This window comes from Lithobates pipiens, unplaced genomic scaffold (genome assembly GCF_037356315.1).
Source record: "Lithobates pipiens isolate NorthernLeopardFrog02 unplaced genomic scaffold, aLitPip1_a1.2 Scaffold_35, whole genome shotgun sequence".
NCBI classification, from domain to species: Eukaryota; Metazoa; Chordata; class Amphibia; order Anura; family Ranidae; genus Lithobates; species Lithobates pipiens.
This window is the reverse complement of record NW_027507811.1, coordinates 15,628,961-15,649,774: the sequence shown is the minus strand read 5'-3', so window position 1 is coordinate 15,649,774 and position 20,814 is coordinate 15,628,961. Positions and strand designations below refer to the sequence as shown.

Here is a 20,814-nt window from a genome sequence, read left to right as displayed (position 1 = left end):
CTGCTGAGTGAGGGTAATGAGTTGGGGTTCCACTGGGCCCCTTTAAAACAAATTGGAAATCAACACACAGAGCATTTGCCAAGTTTTATTAAATCTTCATTAAATCTCCAAGAAACAGAAGAAGACACGGGAAGACTCGGCCCACCAAACTCCACCGTTTATTGAAATATCACTTTTGCCGGCACGTACCTGTAAAAAAAAAAAAAAAAAAAAAAAACATTTTTCGTGTCCTCCAGATGTTCTATGGACTCTTTCCTATCGCTAAAGCATTTCCCGCACTCTGACTGCAGTGAGAACACTCCACAGTGCCTCTTCTTTGGTGTCTAAGAAGGTTTCCTTTCTGAGTGAACGATTTCCCGCACTCTGGACATGAATAAAGCCTCTCACCCGTGTGAACCCTCTGGTGTTTAACGAGTACTCCTTTCGTGGTGAACGATTTCCCGCACTCTGGACACGAATAAGGACGCTCACCCGTGTGAACTCTCTGGTGTTCTAGAAGGTGTATTTTCTGAGAGAAAGATTTCCCGCACTCTGAACATGAATAAGGGCGCACGCCTGTGTGTCTTCTCTGATGTCCAAGAAGTTCCTTTTTCCCAGTGAAAGATTTCCCGCACTCTGAACATGGGTAAGGACGTTCACCCCTGTGAGTTCTCTGGTGTTTGACAAGGCCTCCTCTCCAGGCGAAGGATTTCCCGCACTCTGAACAGGAATAAGGGCGCTCGCCTGTGTGAATTTTCTGGTGACTAAGAAGTTCTTTTTTTCCAATGAAAGATTTCCCGCACTCTGAACATGAATAAGGACGTTCACCCGTGTGAATTTTCTGATGTTTAACAAGCTCTCTTTTATAAGTGAAGGATTTCCCACACTCTGAACACAGATGAGGACGCTCTCCTGTGTGAATTCTCTGGTGTTCAACAAATACACTTTCTTGAGCGAAAGATTTCCCGCACTCTGAACACGAGTAAGGACGCTCACCCGTGTGGATTCTCTGGTGTATAAGGAGGTATCCTTTCCTAGTGAAACTTTTCCCACACTCTAAACAAGAATAACGGCTTGAACCTGTGTGAATTGTCTGGTGTCGGTCAAGATCTCCTTTATGAATGAAAGCTCTCCCGCACTCTGAACATGGATAAGGACGTTCCCCCGTGTGAGTTCTTTGGTGTTTAACAAGTACTCCTTTCTCAGCAAAACATTTGCCGCACTCTGAACAGGAAAATGGACGCTCTCCCGTGTGAGTTCTCTGGTGTATTATAAGTTTTTCTTTCTGAATGAAACATTTGCCGCACTCTGAACAAGGGAAAGGACGCTCGCCCGTGTGGGTTCTCTGGTGTACAATGAGTACTGCTTTGGAAGTGAAAGATTTCCCGCACTCTGAACATGACAATGAACGTTCTCCTGTGTGAACCCTCTTATGGCTTAAAGAAGATATCTGGGGATCGGATGGATCTGGTGATCTGCGAGAACTTGGATGGACATCTGAAGTCATAGTATGGGATTTATCAGAAGGTTCCTCAGGATTAGAAGGATCTGTGGATCTTGTCAACCAATCAGAGTTCACTTTTAGAGAATATTGTGGAATGTCAGTATCTTCTGCCTTACAATCTGGAGATATAATAAGATGTCCCTCCGATGTATTTATATTCCAGGAACACCGTCCATCTGCTGGAAAGCAATATTTAATATAAATCATATCTGTTCTCATACATCTTGTATTCAGAAGTCATATGTATACAATGGGCATGATGGTGAGAGAGAGAAAACTGACTACAAGGGTGAAAAGAAAATGTGAAAAACAAATTAAATCATTTAACCAACAAATGGCAGTTCGATACTCATAACTACAACAGGGTCACATGCAGCCCTCAAGTCCTACATTGTCTCTGATACATCAGTTGGATAAAGATAAGGAATTGTAGATAAATCCTTTACATGGTGTACAGTATCTCCTCCTCATTTGTTGGGAACATGACGTTATATTGAGGAATGGAGATGGACCTTTCATATGGTGTACAGTATCTCCTCCTCATTTGTTGGGAACATGACGTTATATTGAGGAATGGAGATGGACCTTTCATATGGTGTACAGTATCTCCTCCTCATTTGTTGGGAACATGACATTATATTGAGGAATGGAGATGGACCTTTCATATGATGTACAGTATCTCCTCCTCATTCGTTGGGAACATGACGTTATATTGAGGAATGGAGATGGACCTTTCATATGGTGTACAGTATCTCCTCCTCATTTGTTGGGAACATGACGTTATATTGAGGAATGGAGATGGACCTTTCATATGATGTACAGTATCTCCTCCTCATTCGTTGGGAACATGACGTTATATTGAGGAATGGAGATGGACCTTTCATATGATGTACAGTATCTCCTCCTCATTCGTTGGGAACATGACGTTATATTGAGGAATGGAGATGGACCTTTCATATGGTGTACAGTATCTCCTCCTCATTTGTTGGGAACATGACGTTATATTGAGGAATGGAGATGGACCTTTCATATGGTGTACAGTATCTCCTCCTCATTTGTTGGGAACATGACATTATATTGAGGAAATGGAGATGGACCTTTCATATGGTGTACAGTATCTCCTCCTCATTTGTAGGGAACATGACGTTATATTGAGGAATGGAGATGGACCTTTCATATGGTGTACAGTATCTCCTCCTCATTTGTTGGGAACATGACGTTATATTGAGGAATGGAGATGGACCTTTCATATGGTGTACAGTATCTCCTCCTCATTTGTTGGGAACATGACGTCATATTGAGATACATAGATTACATTCCTCTGGCAAGGACAGGAGATTTTTCTATATCATGTGGCTGGGTTCTTTGCTATACCAGATGTAAATATGAGAAAAATCTTCCGCAGGAACCTTTTCTAGCTAACTGGAAGCGCTTCTAATATTTGTAATGAGAGTCATTGTAGAATGTTGATCTGGAGAGTTACTTGCCTTTTGGAATAAAGAACAAATTCTTTTAACCTAATGAATTACAGTCATATTTTATGCCCTAATCTGGATCAACTGCCATGATGTTTTATTTATTTTTTTTTTTTTTTTAGCTCAATGGGCACATTTTTTCATTCCATGTAACGATATGAATGCATGCTTTATACTTAGAGATGTAGAATTAAAATGTGAACCATTTCTGAATTTAGTGTTTATGACTTACTTGTGTCCGTATGTAGAGAAGATTCCTCCGGTTTACTTTCCATAATCCTCTCCCCCTCCTCCATAGACTGCTGATCTCCACTCACCAACCTCTCTTCTTCTTCTTCCTCTTTAATTTCAGCTTTGACATCTCTCAGGTCTTCACCCTAAACCCCAAAGATTTATAAGTAGGAACAAGAGATTACATAGATGAATGTCCTCTCATAGAATTATTTTTTCCCCAGTCCCATCTACCTGATCAGTCTCTGTATAACTGGGTTTTTTTTGGGGGAAATCCTGGGAATACAGAGGACCTCTCTCCTCCATAGACTGCTGATCTCCACTCACCAACCTCTCTTCTTCTTCCTCTTTATGCTCAACTTTTATGTTTTTCCATTCTTCACCCTAAACCCCGAATATGATGGAATGAATTTAGAAAAAAAGAACAAGAAATTACATCGAAGAATATCTACTCCTAGAATTGCAGTATTTTCAAGTCCAGTCCCATCTACCTGATGATTCTCTTTAGAATTCTGATCTTCGTGTGTGGAATCCTGGGAATACAGAGGACCTCTCTCCTCCATAGACTGCTGATCTCCACTCACCAACCTCTCTTCTTCTTCTTCCTCTTTATGCTCAACTTTGATGTCTTTCCGTTCTTCATTCTAAATTCCAGAGATGATAAAATATAACATCTGGAAACACTGCTGCCAATAATAAGAGATGACATAGAAGAATGTCTTCTTATAGAATCATTTTTTTGTTTTTTTCAGGTCGCATCTACCTGATCATTCTCTGTATAGTTCTGATCTTCTCGTGTAGAATTCTGGGAATACAGAGGACAACCCTCCTCCATAGACTGCTGATCTCCACTCACCAATGTCTCTTCTTCGTCCTCTTTAATCTCAGCTTTGATGTCTTTCAGTTCTTCACCCTAAACCCCAAAGATGATAAAATACAATTGTAAAAAAAAGGAGTAAGTGTTTACACAGAAGATGTTATCTCACGGATTAGAATTACTTTGAAGTTCCGTGGCTCAGTCTCATCTACCTGATCATGGTGCGTATAGTTTTGACCTCCCTTTATGGAAACCGAGGAATACAGAGAGCCACCATCCTCCATAGACTGCCCATCTCCACTTATCAACGTCTCTTCTGCTTCCACTTTAACCTCAATTTTGATGTCATTCATTGCTTCCCTCTAAACCGCAAAAAGGAAACAATAGATATGTGAAAACGGAAAAGAGAAGAATGTTTTATATATATATATACACACACACACACATGCTCAGTCCCACCTACCTGATGATGGTGGGGGATGGTGTGACCTTCCTGTGTGGAATCCCGGGAATACAGAGGACGGGGACATCTCTCTGGTGGGTTCCCATTACTGGAACCATCTGTAGGAAACACACACACTGACTGAATACATTGTTTCTATGTGTTTATCAGATGATGGGGGATCTAGGTGGAGCCTCCGTACTGCTCTCTCCTTTACAATAAAGTCTCCTCTTACCCGGTGATGTGAGGGGCGGCTGATTGTCCATCATGACGTCCTTGTAGAGATCCTTGTGTCCTTCTAAATACTCCCACTCCTCCATGGAGAAATAGACAGTGACATCCTGACACCTTATAGGAACCTGACACACACAATGATACAGTCACCATCCAGACACATCCCTTGTCTGTTACTGGATAACAGAGGCGGCTCTCTAATTAGGCAAATTAGGCAGTTGCCTAAGGCCTCGCGCTCAAAGGGGCCTCGCTTGCAGCTGCTTAATTTGCCTAAGAGACGGCTCTGAGGCTGGCTCACAGAGTACCCATGGTCTGGATGAGACAAAGCCGTGCCTGTAACTCTCTGGCTCCTGTCACATTTTTAAAAACATGGCCGTGCACGGGCATGGATTATCCTCTCCCTCTCTCAGCTCTTTGTGGCGCTCCCGCTCAGTGTACTCCTGCACTTTTAGAAAAAAATCTTACAACAAGGGAGGAGGCGGAGCTGCAGCTGACAAGTGCTGAGATGGGATTGAATGGGACGCTGAGAGCTCATAGCGCCGAGATTGGAGATCCCACGGGGAGGGATAGAACCAGCGCGAGTTCATTCTGCATGGTGGGTGCACGGTGGTAAGTTGGTGGAGTTGGGCAAGTTTCCAGGAGTTATTACTGTGGTTGAGATGACGGTGTGACCGTGAGAGCAATGTCTGCAGGGAGGTGCGAGGCCAGTTCTGGTGCTGTGTGTGTGCAGCTAGCTTCACTTCCTCACTGCATACCAGTGGTCACTCTCTGCAGTGCTGGAGCAATGCATTAGGGCTTGTTCACACCATGCACTTTCAACCCATCTGCACCCCCCTCCTGCATACCACCCACCCCCATTCACTCCGTGCCTCCTCCTGCACATACCACCCACCCCCATTCACTCCATGCCCCCCTCCTTCATACCACCCACCCCCATTCACTCCGCTCCCCCCTCCTGCACATACCACCCACCCCCATTCACGCCATGCCCCCCTCCTGCACATACCACCCACCTCCATTCACTCCGTGCCCCCTTCCTTTATACCACCCACCCCCATTCACTCCGTGCCCCCCTCCTGCACATACCACCCACCCCCATTCACTCCGCTCCCCCCTCCTGCACATACCACCCACCCCCATTCACGCCATGCCCCCCTCCTGCACATACCACCCACCCTCATTCACACCGTGCCCCCTCCTGCAGATACCACCCACCCCCATTCACTCCGTGCCCCCCTCCTGCACATACCACCCACCCTTATTCACTCCATGCCCCCCTCCTTCACCTACCACCCATCCCCATTCACTCCGTGCCCCCTCTTGCAGATACCACCCCCCTAGTCATTCTGTGCCCCCCTCCTGCACATACCACCCACCTCCATTCACTCCGTGCCCCCTCCTTCATACCACCCACCCCCATTCACTCCGTGCCCCCCTCCTGCACATACCACCCACCTCCATTCACTCCGTGCCCCCCTCCTTCATACCACCAACCCCCATTCACTCCGTGCCCCCCTCCTGCACATACCACCCACCCCCATTCACTCCGTGCCCCCCTCCTGCACATACCACCCACCCCCATTAACTCCATGCCCCCCTCCTTCATACCACCCACCCCCATTCACTCCGTGCCCCCTCCTGCACATACCACCCACCCGCATTCACTCCATTCCCCCCTCCTTCATACCACCCACCCCCATTCACTCCATGCCCCCCTCCTACACATACCACCCACCCCCATTCACTTCGTGCCTCCTCCTGCACATACCACCCACCCCCATTCACTCCATGCCCCCCTCCTTCATACCACCCACCCCCATTCACTCCGCTCCCCCCTCCTGCACATACCACCCACCCCCATTCACTCCATGCCCCCCTCCTGCACATACCACCCACCCTCATTCACACCGTGCCCCCTCCTGCAGATACCACCCACCCCCATTCACTCTGTGCCCCCCTCCTGCACATACCACCCACCCTTATTCACTCCATGCCCCCCTCCTTCACCTACCACCCATCCCCATTCACTCCGTGCCCCCTCTTGCAGATACCACCCCCCTAGTCATTCTGTGCCCCCCTCCTGCACATACCACCCACCTCCATTCACTCCGTGCCCCCTCCTTCATACCACCCACCCCCATTCACTCCGTGCCCCCCTCCTGCACATACCACCCACCTCCATTCACTCCGTGCCCCCCTCCTTCATACCAACCCCCATTCACTCCGTGCCCCCCTCCTGCACATACCACCCACCCCCATTCACTCCGTGCCCCCCTCCTGCACATACCACCCGCCCCCATTCACTCCATGCCCCCCTCCTTCATACCACCCACCCCCATTCACTCCGTGCCCCCTCCTGCACATACCACCCACCCGCATTCACTCCATTCCCCCCTCCTTCATACCACCCACCCCCATTCACTCCATGCCCCCCTCCTACACATACCACCCACCCCCATTCCCTCCGTGCCCCCCTCCTGCACATACCACCCACCCTTATTCACTCCATGCCCCCATCCTTCACATACCATCCACCCCCATTCACTCTGTGCCCCCTCTTGCACATAGCCACACCCCCTAGTCACTCTGTGCCCCCTCTTGCACATAGCCACACCCCCTAGTCACTCTGTGCCCCCTCTTGCACATACCACCCCCCCTAGTCACTCTGTGCCCCCTGTTGCACATACCACCCACCCCTAGTCACTCCGTGCCCCCCTCCTGCACATACCACCCACCCCATTCACTCCGTGACCCCCTCCTTCACATACCACCCACCCCAATTCACTCCGTGCCCCCCTCCTGCAAATAACACCCACCCTTATTCACTCCATGCCCCCCTCCCTCACATACCACCCACCCCCATTCACTCTGTGCCCCCTCCTGCACATACCACCCCCTAGTCCTTCTGTGCCCCCTGTTGCACATACCACCCACCCCTAGTCACTCTGTGCCCCCTCCTACACATACCACCCACCCCTAGTCACTCTGTGCCCCCTCCTACACATACCACCCACCCCTAGTCACTCCGTGCTCCTCTCCTGCACATACCACCCACCTCCATACAATCTGTGCCCCTCTCCTGCACAAACTACCCACAGCCACACTACTTTTTCTTTCCTTCTTTCCTTCCTTTCTTTCCCCCTCCCTGCCAGTCCATTTGCTTGGATTATACAATGGCTATTCCTCACCATCCAACAGTATCCCCCCCCCCCCCCCATGCCAGCACAAAGCCTTCTCCTTTTTTATCTCTATACAGACCAGAATCTCCCAGTTTCACTCCAGTTCTCCTCTAAGCATCCCTCATCTCCTACCCACTCCCCCCTTTTTTACCCCTCCTTCTTCAGGGGCTAAGGAAGGACCCTGAGGCAGAGCATCTTACTACTACTGCTGCTTTGGTGGGTGGGATGTGTACTGCATCAATCTTTGCTGACCCTCCTCTCCTATCCATCCCATGTGATTGGCGCAGTACACATCCCACCCACACAAGCAGCAGCAGTAATAAGATGCTGCACCCCGGGGTTCTTCATTAACCCCTGCAAAGAGTGTGAGTAGGGCCTCATGTGTAAATTTTGCCTAAGGCCTCACAAAGCCTAGAGCCGCCTCTGCTGGATAATGTCCCAGAATTCCCAGAATCCTCCTCACCTCTCCTGTCAGCAAATCAAAGATCTTGTTTGTGACTTCTAGCTACTCTGGATGGACAGTTGGATAAATGGTTCTATATTTAGGATGTATCCAGTCTATAAACCAGAGGCTCTGGATAGACAGTTGGATAAATGGTTCTATATTTAGGATGTATCCAGTCTATAAACCAGAGGCTCTGGATGGACAGTTGGATAAATGGTTCTATATTTATGGTGTATCCGGTCTATAAACCAGAGGCTCTGGATGGACAGTTGGATAAATGGCTCTATATTTAGGATGTATCCGGTCTATAAACCAGAGGCTCCGGATGGACAGTTGGATAAATGGTTAAATATTTAGGATGTATCCGGTCTATAAACCAGAGGCTCTGGATGGACAGTTGGATGAATAGTTATATATATGCAGAATGTGTCCTTACGATACTGCATAGTAGACGTCACAGTGACTATGGAGGAAGAGGATGGATGTGACGGGGGTTACTATATGTAAATAGAAAATATAAGTATTACCTTCTCTGCTGCCAGTTCCAGCAACGTCTCCTCTCTACTTACCTCCCACTCTTTTACTACAACTTGTTCTTTATTCTTTATTCTCCAAAAACACTTCCTGTCTGTAGCTTACATCACTTCCTGTCTGTAACTTATGTCACTTCCTGTCTGTAGCCTACATCACTTCCTGTCTGTTCCAAGTGACATCGCCACCTTGTGTTGAAGATAAATATTGCAGTCAACGTTAGATTTCATAATTTTGCTCGCTGCTTTGTGGTCCATTCCTCTATTATGCTCCAGACTTCTCAAGTCTCCCGCGAGTCGTGGGAGTCTCCGGCATTTGACTGCGGGCTCCCCGACACCCGTGAGCACCGGGCGATCTCTCGGCTGGGATTGTCACTCAGCCACAGACAGAGAAACCCGAATGGTCAAATGCAGTACGGCCGCGGCGGCCACTCGAGCTGCTCCGTCGCCTGTGGCCAGGGGAGGGGGCGGGACAGAGCCGGGAGATCTGGAGACACAGTCCATGCTGGTGCCCCATGCAGCGCTGAGACCTCTCATGGCAGATGCTCCTGGGGTGGACGGGAGGGAAGGAGTGGCTGGTGGGGAGGTGCATGCCATGAGAAGTAATGACAGCCACTTCCCACGCTACTCTGCAAGTAATGAAACAGCAGCTGCTTGGATTTGCTGTGATGTGTGCCCCCCCATTATGTTCCCCATGCCCTGCTGTGTGAATAGTGCCCTGCTGTGGGCCCCATTATGTGCTCCATGCCCTGCTGTGTGAATAGTGCCCTGCTGTGTGCCCCATTATGTGCTCCATGCCCTGCTGTGCATAGTGCCCTGCTGTGTGCCCCATGCCCCGCTGTTTCCCCTGCTGTGTGTCCAGTGTCCCGCTGTGTGCCCCATGCCCCGCTGTATGTCCCATGTCTTGCCGTATGCCCTGTGTCCTGATGTATGCCCTGTTGTGTGCCCCATGTCTTGCTGTGTGACCCATGATGTGCCCTGCTATGTGCTCTCCTGTATGCCTCATGCCCTGCTTTGTGCCCCATGCCCTGCTGTGCGCTCAGTGTCCCGATGTGTGCTCCATGCCCTGTGTGCCCAGTGTCCCGCTGTGTGCCCAGTGTCCCACTGTGTGCCTCATGCCCCGCTGTATGCCCTGCTGTGTCTCCCATGTCTTGCTGTGTGCCCTGATGTATGCCCCATGATGTGCCAAGATGTGTGCCCCATGCCTGCAGTGTGCCCTGTGCCCCATGATGTGCCCTGATGTGTACCCTACTGTATGCCCCGTGTCCTGATGTGTGCCCAGTGCCCCATGATGTGCCCCGCTGTCTGCCCCCTTGTATGCCTCATGCCCCACTGTGTGCCCCATGCCCTGATCTGTGCCCTGTTGTGTGCCCCATGACTTGTTGTGTGCTCCATGTCCTGTTGTGTGCCCAGTGCCCCTGTGCCCTGCTGTCTGCCCCATGTCCTGATGTGTGCCACATGATGTGCCCTTCTGTGTGCCCCATCGCCTGCTGTGTGCCCCATGATGCGCCCTGATGTGTGCCCCATGCCCCGCTGTGTGCCCAGTTGATGGGGTCGGTGCCAGGTGTGAAGCATAACCTCCCTAAAACGAGTTTGCCACCTCCCTGAAATGAGTTTTTGCAGGTTTGGATTTCTGATATTCCATCGAGGAACCAAGCATTTGCACGAGTATCGGTACTTGTGCAAATGCCTGTTGGTACTTGTGCAAATGCCTGTTGTATTAGACCAGGCATCCTCCATGTAGTGGGGGGGGGGGGGGGGACCTGGCAGCCTCACAGGTGAACCACTCCTGCGCTGGTACCTGGCTCCGATTAGGGTAGCCAAATCCTTCCACTTCGCCTAATTGTTTCCGACGTTGTGGCCAGTTGGGGACAATGCACCATATTTGGTGGCAATGCCCCCCCTCGTGACTAAATTCTGGATCAGGATATTTAATCTTATAAACTCAGAGACGGGGGGGGGGGGGCATTCTCAGATCTCTAGAAGCAGCTCTTTTTCCCAAACAGCCTGACGAAGTGCCCAGAAAATCGGTGAAACTGATCACTTATTAATTGCTGGCAGCGAGCGTTATAATTACGAGGTATTGGAAACAGTCGATTATTCCTCTCAATTACCTTGAAAGTAAACTCAATTGGATCTTGGTTAATGATCAGCTCACTCATATACTCTGTAATAATTCCAATGAATTGGATAAGATATGCGACCCATGGATCGGTTATATCTTGACTCCCTACTGAACTCCGGGTTGACTCTTCTCCTCCTTCTTCTTCTCCTCCTTCCTCTTCTTCTTCTCCTTCCTCTTCTTCTACTCCTCCTTCTTCTCCTTCCTCTTCTTCTCCTCCCTCTTCTTCTCCTCCTTCTTCTTCTCCTCCTCCTCCTTCTTCTCCTCCCTCTTCTCCTCCTCCCTCTTCTCCTCCTCCTTCTTCTCCTTCCTCTTCTTCTTCTCCTTCCTCTTCTCCTTCCTCTTCTTCTACTCCTCCTTCTTCTCCTTCCTCTTCTCCTCCTTCTCCTTCCTCTTCTTCTACTCCTCCTTCTTCTCCTTCCTCTTCTTCTCCTCCCTCTTCTTCTCTTCCTCCTTCTTCTTCTTCTTCTCCTTACTCTTCTTCTCCTCCCTCTTCTCCTCCTCCTTCTTCTTCTTCTCCTTCCTCTTCTTCTTCTCCTTCCTCTTCTCCTCCTTCCTCTTCCTCTTCTTCTACTCCTCCTTCTTCTCCTTCCTCTTCTTCTCCTCCCTCTTCTTCTACTCCTCCTTCTTCTCCTTCCTCTTCTTCTCCTCCCTCTTCTTATCCTCCTTCTTCTTCTCCTCCTTCTTCTCCTCCTCCTCCTTCTTCTTCTACTTCCTCTTCTTCTCCTCCCTCTTCTCCTCCTCCTCCTTCTTCCTCTTCTCCTTCCTCTTCTTCTTCTCCTTCCTCTTCTTCTCCTCCCTCTTCTCCTTCCTCTTCTTCTCCTCCCTCTTCTTCTCCTTCCTCTTATTCTCCTCCTTCTTCTTCTTCCTCTTCTTCTCCTCCTCCTTCTTCTTCTCCTCCTCCTTTCTCTTATTCTCCTTCCTCTTCTTCTTCTCCTCCCTGTCCTTCTCCTCCTTCTTCTTCTTCTCCTCCTTCTTCTTCCTCATCTTCTTCTCCTCCTCCTTCTTCTCCTTCCTCTTCTTCTCCTTCCTCTTCTCCTTCCTTTTCTTCTTCTCCTCCTTCTTTTTCTCCTTCCTCTTCTTCTTCTCCTTCCTCTCCTTCTCCTCCCTCTTCTTCTCCTTCCTCTTCTTCTCCTCCTCCTTCCTCCTCTTCTTCTTCTCCTCCTTCTTCTTCTTCTCCTTCCGCTTCTTCCTCATTATTTCGCTCTTTTTCTGGTATCTACATGTACGGTACATTTGGTTGTCTAGGGGACAAGTTTGAGGTCCCCTAGAGTTGTACGAGTTGTATGCCTATCTCAGGGATTCAGTCTTTTCCCTAAACCATGCCCCTTGTTCCTGCTCTCCATCATCCATCATACATAGTTGTGTTCCTGACTTCTGATGAGAAACGATTGTTTGGTTCCATTACTACTACTTTTTTTTTTGGTCTTGTTTTTGATGATGATGGACAGTACATTCAGCCCTCGGAGGTTAACCTGAGACTTATTTTTGCCTAAAACATGCTCGTTTCATGCAATGTTGGATTATCTTTTTGTGGTTGACAACCTGAGAATTGGCTTTGTACAATGGCAAGGATACTTCTGTTACTACCAGATTTTTTTATTTTTTTTTCCAATAAAAATATTGAAATATAAAGTATATTGGACTTTACTGGTACCAGAGAGGGATGACCACACAAGATTCAACAAATATCAATATTTTATTACACATAAACATAAAAAATAAACAAATTTGCATGTTTAAAAACATTAAAATACAATTACAAATATAATGTAGGCCATACTAATGACCTTTGCTAATAATCTTTGCAAACTGATCCAAGAGGTTGACGTGTTTCGCCTATTAGCTTCCTCAGGACCTCCTTAACTTGGTTGCAAACATCTATGTTTAGGCGATTTTTCTTTGCAACCAAGTGTAGCTCTACCCCGTCGGGGACGCTGATGAAGGTGGTCATCTCCCACCCTGCACAGCCAGGCACACACATTCACTTCAGAGACAAGAAGTCCTTGCAGCTTTGTTTTTTTGTTTTTTTCTTTTTTATTAGGGGAATTGAACTTGGATAGGGAAGGGTAGAAATGGGATGCCCATTTGATCAGTAGAACTCTTTAGGGACTTGAACATTATACAACATTATACACCCTGTATATATACACACACTTTTCTCTTCTACCTCCAGCATAGACTTGCAGAGCAACAACTCCCAGGACCAGCACAAGTTTCAGGTTCAGCGCAGTCTCAGCTGAATCAGGACGAATGCCCTTTGCAGGCAGGGACCGCGGGCCCCTATGGTTTAGCCCAAAAAAAATTTAAGTCTTCGGTGCTAGCTGTCCTATCTGTGGCTACTGCTCCCAGTACCACCTCTTCAGGCACTGCTAGCATTCGCGGCTGCAGCTGCCCCTTTCTCCTGCCCATGCCACCACAGTCCTCCTGACTGGCTCTACATCCACCCCGGACTGCTCCATCCCAGTCTTCCTAGGCATGCCTCCAAGTCCTCTTGACTGCGTGTCACTCACCAGCCCTCTTTACTGTTCCTTTGTCCTCCTGGTGTTCTCCTGTTGTCCTCTCCTTGCTCCCGTTCCTCCTGGCCAGGACACCTGTGTGTCTTGAACAGGGTTCTGTCCATACTCGAGCCCAGGCCCAAGGTGACCCCCCTCCTCCAGAATGGGGAGCTCCCTCAAAGACCACGAACCCCAACACTCAATCTCCAGCTTCAGCTTCCACCCGAACTCCACTGCCCTTGCTGGGCTGGCTCTAAGTATTTGAGGGGACCTGCCTCCTACTATCCCTTCTGTCTGGAATTGGTCAGGACCCTCAGAACACTCCAGCAAGCTCCTCCTGGACTCCTCCCATCTGCTTCTGGAACCTTCTCCAAGTTTCCAGCTAGCAGGGAGGAGTTCACCAGCCAAGCTGCTGATGAGTCACCCAGCCTACCTGAGTCACTTGGACCCTGACCCAGAAAAAAAAAACCACACAGGTTTGGCTGCCAGCCAAACCTGAAATTTACCTACACTAGCAAGAAAAAAAATCATAGAACTCTAGCAACACAGTTAGGGTGTGCTACACAAGTTAAAGCGAGATTCCACCCTAAAGTGGATCCTCCGCTGATCGGATCCCTCCCCCCCCTCCGGTGTCACAATTGGCACCTTTCAGGGGGGAGGGGGGTGGAGATACCTGTCAAAGACAGGTATTTACACCCACTTCCGGGCATAGACTCCCGTGGGAGTCTACGCCATTTCCTGCCCTGCCGCGCTGTCTGCTGGGACACACACGGGTCCCAGTGACAGCGCGGAGATTTCCTATTGCGCTGCGTGACTCGCGCATGCGCAGTAGGGAACCGGGAAGTGAAGCCGATTCGCTTCACTTCCTGATTCCCTCACCTAGAATGGTGGCGGCAGCAGCCGAGAGCCGAGCGAACGATCGGCCTCGGCTGACGGCATCGCTGGAACCCGGGACAGGTGAGTGTCCATTTATTAAAAGTCAGCAGCTGTAGTATTTATAGCTGCTGGCTTTTAATATTTTTTTTTTTTGGTGGAATCCCTCTTTAAGGAGGTCCTGAGGAAGCTAATAGGCGAAACACATCAACCTCTTGGATCACTTATCAAGTAATATTAGTGATGGTTATTAGCATGGCCTACATTGCATTTGTAATTGTACTCTAATGAAATTAATATCATTATCATTACACAATGGAGTCATTTCTCTGTTATCAGACACAGATTATATTTTAGCTAAATAATGATACAAATATAATGAAAAACAACAGTTTGATGTCATTTTAATATTTACAGTATAATTATGAAAAGAAAAACAATAGAATGAAAAACAACTTAAAATTGATGAACATGGGCATACTAAGCCCCTAGGTGGCTTCTTTTTTTTTTTTACAGGACTAATTGGGCTTTCATTTGGTGATAAATGGTAATGGCTGCCATCAAATTTTTTTTTTCTCCAAAAAAAAAACTGGCCCAAAATTTTTGGAACTAAGGGGCCAAGCACAACCCCTGAAAAGCAACCCCACACCATAACCCCCCCACCAAATTATTTGGACCAGTGAACAAAGCAAGGTCCACAAAGACATGGATGACCGAGTTTGGGGTGGAGGAATTTGACTGTCCTGACCTCAACCGGACAGAACACCTTTAGGACGAATTAAGAGCGCAGACTGCGAGCCAGGCCTTCTCGTCCAACATCAGTTCCTGACCTCACAAGTGCGCTTCTGGAAGAATGGTCAAACGTTCCCATAGACGCACTCCTAAACCTCGTGGATGGCCTTCCCAGAAGAGTTGAAGCTGTTATAGCTGCAAAGGGCGGGGCCAACTCAATATTGAACCCTACAGACTAAGACTGGGATGCCATTAAAATCCATGTGAGTGTAAAGGCAGGCGTCCCAATACTTTTTTCAATATAGTGTAGATTTCTATATCCCCTTGGTGAGAGTGGAGAGGAGACCACAAAGCCGTGTTCTCAGTCTGAGATGTTTCTCGGGGCTGCAGTTCTTCTGAGCTCCACAAGGTGGTGATCTCACTTATACCAAGACAGGAAGTCTTCTATGGAAGACAGGAAGTGAAAGGCAGGCCTGATATAGTGTATGTGAGCTTTTCTCCAACTGACCACCAATGGGCAATTTTCATGGTGCTGTCGGTGTAAATATTGGACTAGCTCAGTACTATTTCATATGAGATCCGTGTTCCTATCATTTATTCCTTATGGGTTTATACCGACCACACCGCACCCCTAAAAACTAAAACATTCTTACTATACCCCCAATGTACTGTGATGTGCTTTGTACACCACTTGGGACTATCTGACCCCCTCCCTAGGAGAATCTGAGGCTCGTAGGGGAACATTTGTCCTCTTGGGATCTCCCATCATCAGAGTCTCCAAGAAATAGAAGAAGACATCAAACTCCACCTAGAAATGAAATCTCACTTTTCCCGGGATGTGCCCCTTTGAAGAACAATTTCTTGTCCTCCAGACGTTCTATGGACTCAACAGTTCCACCTGGAAAAGTCATCATCCATTTGTCATATGAATCAGCAGGTGGGTTCTCTCTGATGTCTCAGATTTTTTTTTACCTGCAAACCATTTCCCGCACTCTGAATGCAACGAGGCCGCTCTGAGGTGTGTCTTCTCTGGTGTTTCTGAAGGTTTCCTTTATGATTGAAACATTTCCTGCACTCTGAACATGAATAGGGCTGCTCGCCCGTGTGAATTCTCTGGTGTGTAAGAAGTACGCCTTTCTGAGCAAACGATTTCCCGCACTCTGAACATGAATAAGGATGCTCGCCTGTGTGAACCCTCTGGTGTCTGAGAAGTACTCCTTTCTGAGCAAAGGATTTCCCGCACTCTGAACATGAATAAGGATGCTCGCCCGTGTGAACCCTCTGGTGTCTAAGAAGTACTCCTTTCTGAGAAAATGATTTACCGCACTCTGAACATGAATAAGGGCGCTCACCTGTGTGAACCTTCTGGTGTCTGAGAAGTACTCCTTTCTGAGCAAAGGATTTCCCGCACTCTGAACATGAATAAGGACACTCGCCCGTGTGAACCCTCTGGTGATCAGCAAGTGCTCCGCTCTGAGCAAATGATTTCCCACACTCTGAACATGAATAAGGGCGCTTTCCCGTGTGAACATTACGGTGTCTAAAAAGTACTGCTTCCTGAGCAAACGATTTCCCGCACACCGAACATGAATAAGGACGCTCGCCCGTGTGAATTCTCTGGTGTCTAATAAGCCTTATTTTGTTAAGGAAACATTTCCCGCACTCTGAACAAGGGAAAGGACGTTCACCGCTGTGAATTTTCCGGTGTACAGTAAGTTCTCCTTTACTAGTGAAACGTTTCCCACACTCTGAACATAAATAGGGACGCTCACCTGTGTGAGTTCTCTGATGTACAAGAAGTACTGATTTGAAAGTGAAACATTTCCCACACTCTAAACATACATTTGGACACTCACCACTGTGAATTTTCTGATGTCTAAAAAGATTTTTGTTTTCAGTGAAAGATTTCCCGCACACTGAACATGACAATGAACACTCTCCTGTGTGAACCCTCTTATGGCTTAAAGAAGATTTCTGGGGATTGGATGGATCTGTTGATTTGTCAGCACTGTGAGATCTTGGATGGACATCTGAAGTCATAGTATGGGATTTCCCAGAAGGTTCCTCAGGATTAGAAGGATCTGTGGATCTTGTCAACCAATCAGAGTTCACTTTCGGAGAATATTGTGGAATGTCAGTATCTTCTGCCTTACAATCTGGAGATATAATAAGATGTCCCTCTGATGTATTTATATTCCAGGAACACCGTCCATCTGCTGGAAAGCAATATTTAATATAAGTCATATCTGTTCTCATACATCTTTTATTCATAAGTCATATACATTAGATATGTACATCCCATCCTAGCTCTGGCATTTAATTGGGTACGGCATAAGAAAAAAACAGATCAAGGATACAAAACACCCAAATTACAGAAACCATCAATATTTTTACACTGATGGCAAGATTATGGTGAAGAATAGGGGTGCTGAATATAATCGCAGCATCGATGCATTGCGATTTGGATGTTTGCGATGCAGCACCTATGCTGCGAGTTGGCCGAATCGATTGTTGATGACGTCATCTGTTGCGCTGCTCAGTGCAATGCTCTGCCTCCCAGGGAGAAAAACAGAGGCAGAGCCTGCATGGTGGCTAAAGCCCCCTTCCCTTCCATCCACTACAATCACCCCTCTGCCTGATCCCACAATCCATCTGCCTGATCCCACTATCCCTCTGCCTGATCCCACAATCCATCTGCCTGATCCCACTATCCCTCTGCCTGATCCCACCATCCATCTCCCTGATCCCACCATCCATCTCCCTGATCCCACCATCCATCTGCCTGATCCCACTATCCCTCTACCCGATCCCACAATCCATCTGCCTGATCCCACTATCCCTCTGCCTGATCCCACAATCCATCTGCCTGATCCCACCATCCATCTGCCTGATCCCACCATCCATCTGCATGACCCCTCTTCCTCTGATCCCACCAACTCTCTTCCTGATCCCACCATCCGTCTGCCTGATCCCACCATCCTTCTGCCTGATCCCACCATCCATCTGCCTGATCCCACCATCCATCTGCCTGACCCCTCTGCCTCTGATCCCACCAACTCTCTTCCTGATCCCACCATCCGTCTGCCTGATCCCACCATCCGTCTGCCTGATCCCACCATCCGTCTGCCTGATCCCACCATCCGTCTGCCTGATCCCACCAGACACCTGCCTGATCCCACCAGACGCCTGCCTGATCCCTCTGCCTCTGATCCCACCATCCTTCTATCTGATCCCTCTGCCTCTGATCCCACCATCCATCTGCCTGATCCCAGCTATTCCTCTGCCTCTGATCCCACATCCGTCTTCCCGATCCCACCATCCTGATCCCACCATCCCTCTGCCTCTGATCCCACCACCTCTCTGCCTGATCCCATCTATCTCTCTGCCTGATCCCATCTATCTCTCCCACGATCCCTCTGCCACTGATCCCACCATCCCCTTTAATCCCACCATCCCTCTGCCTCTGTTCCCACCACACCCCTGCCCTGATCCCACCATCCCTCTGCCACTGGAGAACATTTTAATTTTTCAGACTGCTTGAATTTTTGGATAAAAAGTTTTTATCCATGAGCAGTAATCGTGATGCATTGCAGAATCTAATCAAATCATGGACAGGATAATTGTAATTGAATTGAATTGTGAGACCAGTGAAGATCCACACCTCTAGTGAAGAGTAAAACTTTTCTCCACCTTTTCCTAAAGACATGACATTGTACTGATGAACATAGATATACCTTTCATATATTGTACAGCAGTGGTTGTAAACTGACAATTTATATGGAGCCTCAGGAGTGACTTTGGAGATCACTAAAGTTATGCACATAATATTTGGTTATGTAACCCTACAGAGGATTGGAGAAGAACCTTTCATATGGTGTACAGAATCTCCTCCTCATTTGTTGGGAACATGACGTTATATAGAGGAATGGAGATGGACCTTTCATATGGTGTACAGTATCTCCTCCTCATTTGTTGGGAACATGACATTATATTGAGGAATGGAGATGGACCTTTCATATGGTGTACAGTATCTCCTCCTCATTTGTTAGGAACATGACGTTATATTGAGGAATGGAGGAGGACCTTTCATATGGTGTACAGTATCTCCTCCTCATTTGTTAGGAACATGACGTTATATTGAGGAATGGAGATGGACCTTTCATATGGTGTACAGTATCTCCTCCTCATTTGTTGGGAACATCACGTTATATTGAGGAATGGAGATGGACCTTTCATATGATGTACAGTATCTCCTCCTCATTTGTTGGGAACATGACGTTATATTGAGGAATGGAGATGGACCTTTCATATGATGTACAGTATCTCCTCCTCATTTGTTGGGAACATGACGTTATATTGAGGAATGGAGATGGACCTTTCATATGGTGTACAGTATCTCCTCCTCATTTGTTGGGCACATGACGTTATATTGAGGAATGGAGATGGACCTTTCATATGATGTACAGTATCTCCTCCTCATTTGTTGGGAACATGACGTTATATTGAGGAATGGAGATGGACCTTTCATATGATGTACAGTATCTCCTCCTCATTTGTTGGGAACATCACGTTATATTGAGGAATGGAGATGGACCTTTCATATGATGTACAGTTTCTCCTCCTCATTTGTTGGGAACATGACATTATATTGAGGAATGGAGGAGGACCTTTCATATGGTGTACAGTGTCTCCTCCTCATTGGTTGGGAACATGACGTTATATTGAGGAATGGAGATGGACCTTTCATATGGTGTACAGTATCTCCTCCTCATTTGTTGGGAACATGACGTTATATTGAGGAATGGAGATGGACCTTTCATATGATGTACAGTATCTCCTCCTCATTTGTTGGGAACATGACGTTATATTGAGGAATGGAGATGGACCTTTCATATGGTGTACAATATCTCCTCCTCATTTGTTGGGAACATGACGTTATATTGAAGAATGGAGATGGACCTTTCATATGGTGTACAGTATCTCCTCCTCATTTGTTGGGAACATGACATTATATTGAGGAATGGAGGAGGACCTTTCATATGGTGTACAGTGTCTCCTCCTCATTGGTTGGGAACATGACATTATATTGAGGAATGGAGATGGACCTTTCATATGATGTACAGTGTCTCCTCCTCATTGGTTGGGAACATGACGTTATATTGAGGAATGGAGATGGACCTTTCATATGGTGTACAGTATCTCCTCCTCATTTGTTAGGAACATGACATTATATTGAGGAATGGAGATGGACCTTTCATATGATGTACAGTATCTCCTCCTCATTTGTTGGGAACATGACGTTATATTGAGGAATGGAGGAGGACCTTTCATATGGTGTACAGTGTCTCCTCCTCATTTGTTGGGAACATGACGTTATATTGAGGAATGGAGATGGACCTTTCATATGGTGTACAGTATCTCCTCCTCATTTGTTGGGAACATGACATTATATTGAGGAATGGAGATGATGAACACTATATTGGGAACACTGGATGGTGCAAGAGATACATGGACATATCACATATTTCATTCCATGTAACAATATGAATACATTCTTTATACTCAGAGAAGTAGAAGTAAATAGTGAAGCGTTTCTGCATTTAGTGTTTATTACTCACTTGTGTCCATATGTAGAGAAGATTCCTCCTGTTTACTTTCCATAATCATCTCCCCCTCCTCCATCGACTGCTGATCTCCACTCACTAATGTCTCTTCTTCTTCTTTAGCCTCGACTTTGATGTTTTTCAGTTCTT

At 47.3% G+C, this 20,814-nt stretch overlaps 1 protein-coding gene across 3 annotated transcripts; it reads right to left on the bottom strand.

Moving 5' to 3' along the window:
• Positions 1-71: 71 nt before the first annotated feature.
• On the bottom strand, positions 72-8,942 carry LOC143955629 (uncharacterized). Of its 3 annotated transcripts, XM_077465727.1 has the most exons (8): positions 8,876-8,942; positions 4,470-4,807; positions 4,219-4,368; positions 3,953-4,102; positions 3,681-3,833; positions 3,424-3,573; positions 3,191-3,335; positions 72-1,662 (listed from the first exon to the last, which is right to left on the bottom strand). In XM_077465727.1, exons 3-8 carry the CDS (start codon positions 4,357-4,359, stop codon positions 242-244), a joined length of 2,160 nt encoding a protein of 719 aa, XP_077321853.1. In that variant the 5' UTR covers positions 4,360-4,368; positions 4,470-4,807; positions 8,876-8,942; the 3' UTR covers positions 72-241. The 3 variants fall into 3 exon arrangements, with proteins under 3 accessions (XP_077321853.1, XP_077321854.1, XP_077321855.1); XM_077465728.1 differs by lacking the exons at positions 3,424-3,573; positions 8,876-8,942 and having other exon boundaries at positions 3,191-3,279; positions 3,778-3,833; positions 4,470-5,533; XM_077465729.1 differs by lacking the exons at positions 4,219-4,368; positions 8,876-8,942 and having other exon boundaries at positions 4,470-4,583.
• Positions 8,943-20,814: the final 11,872 nt, after the last annotated feature.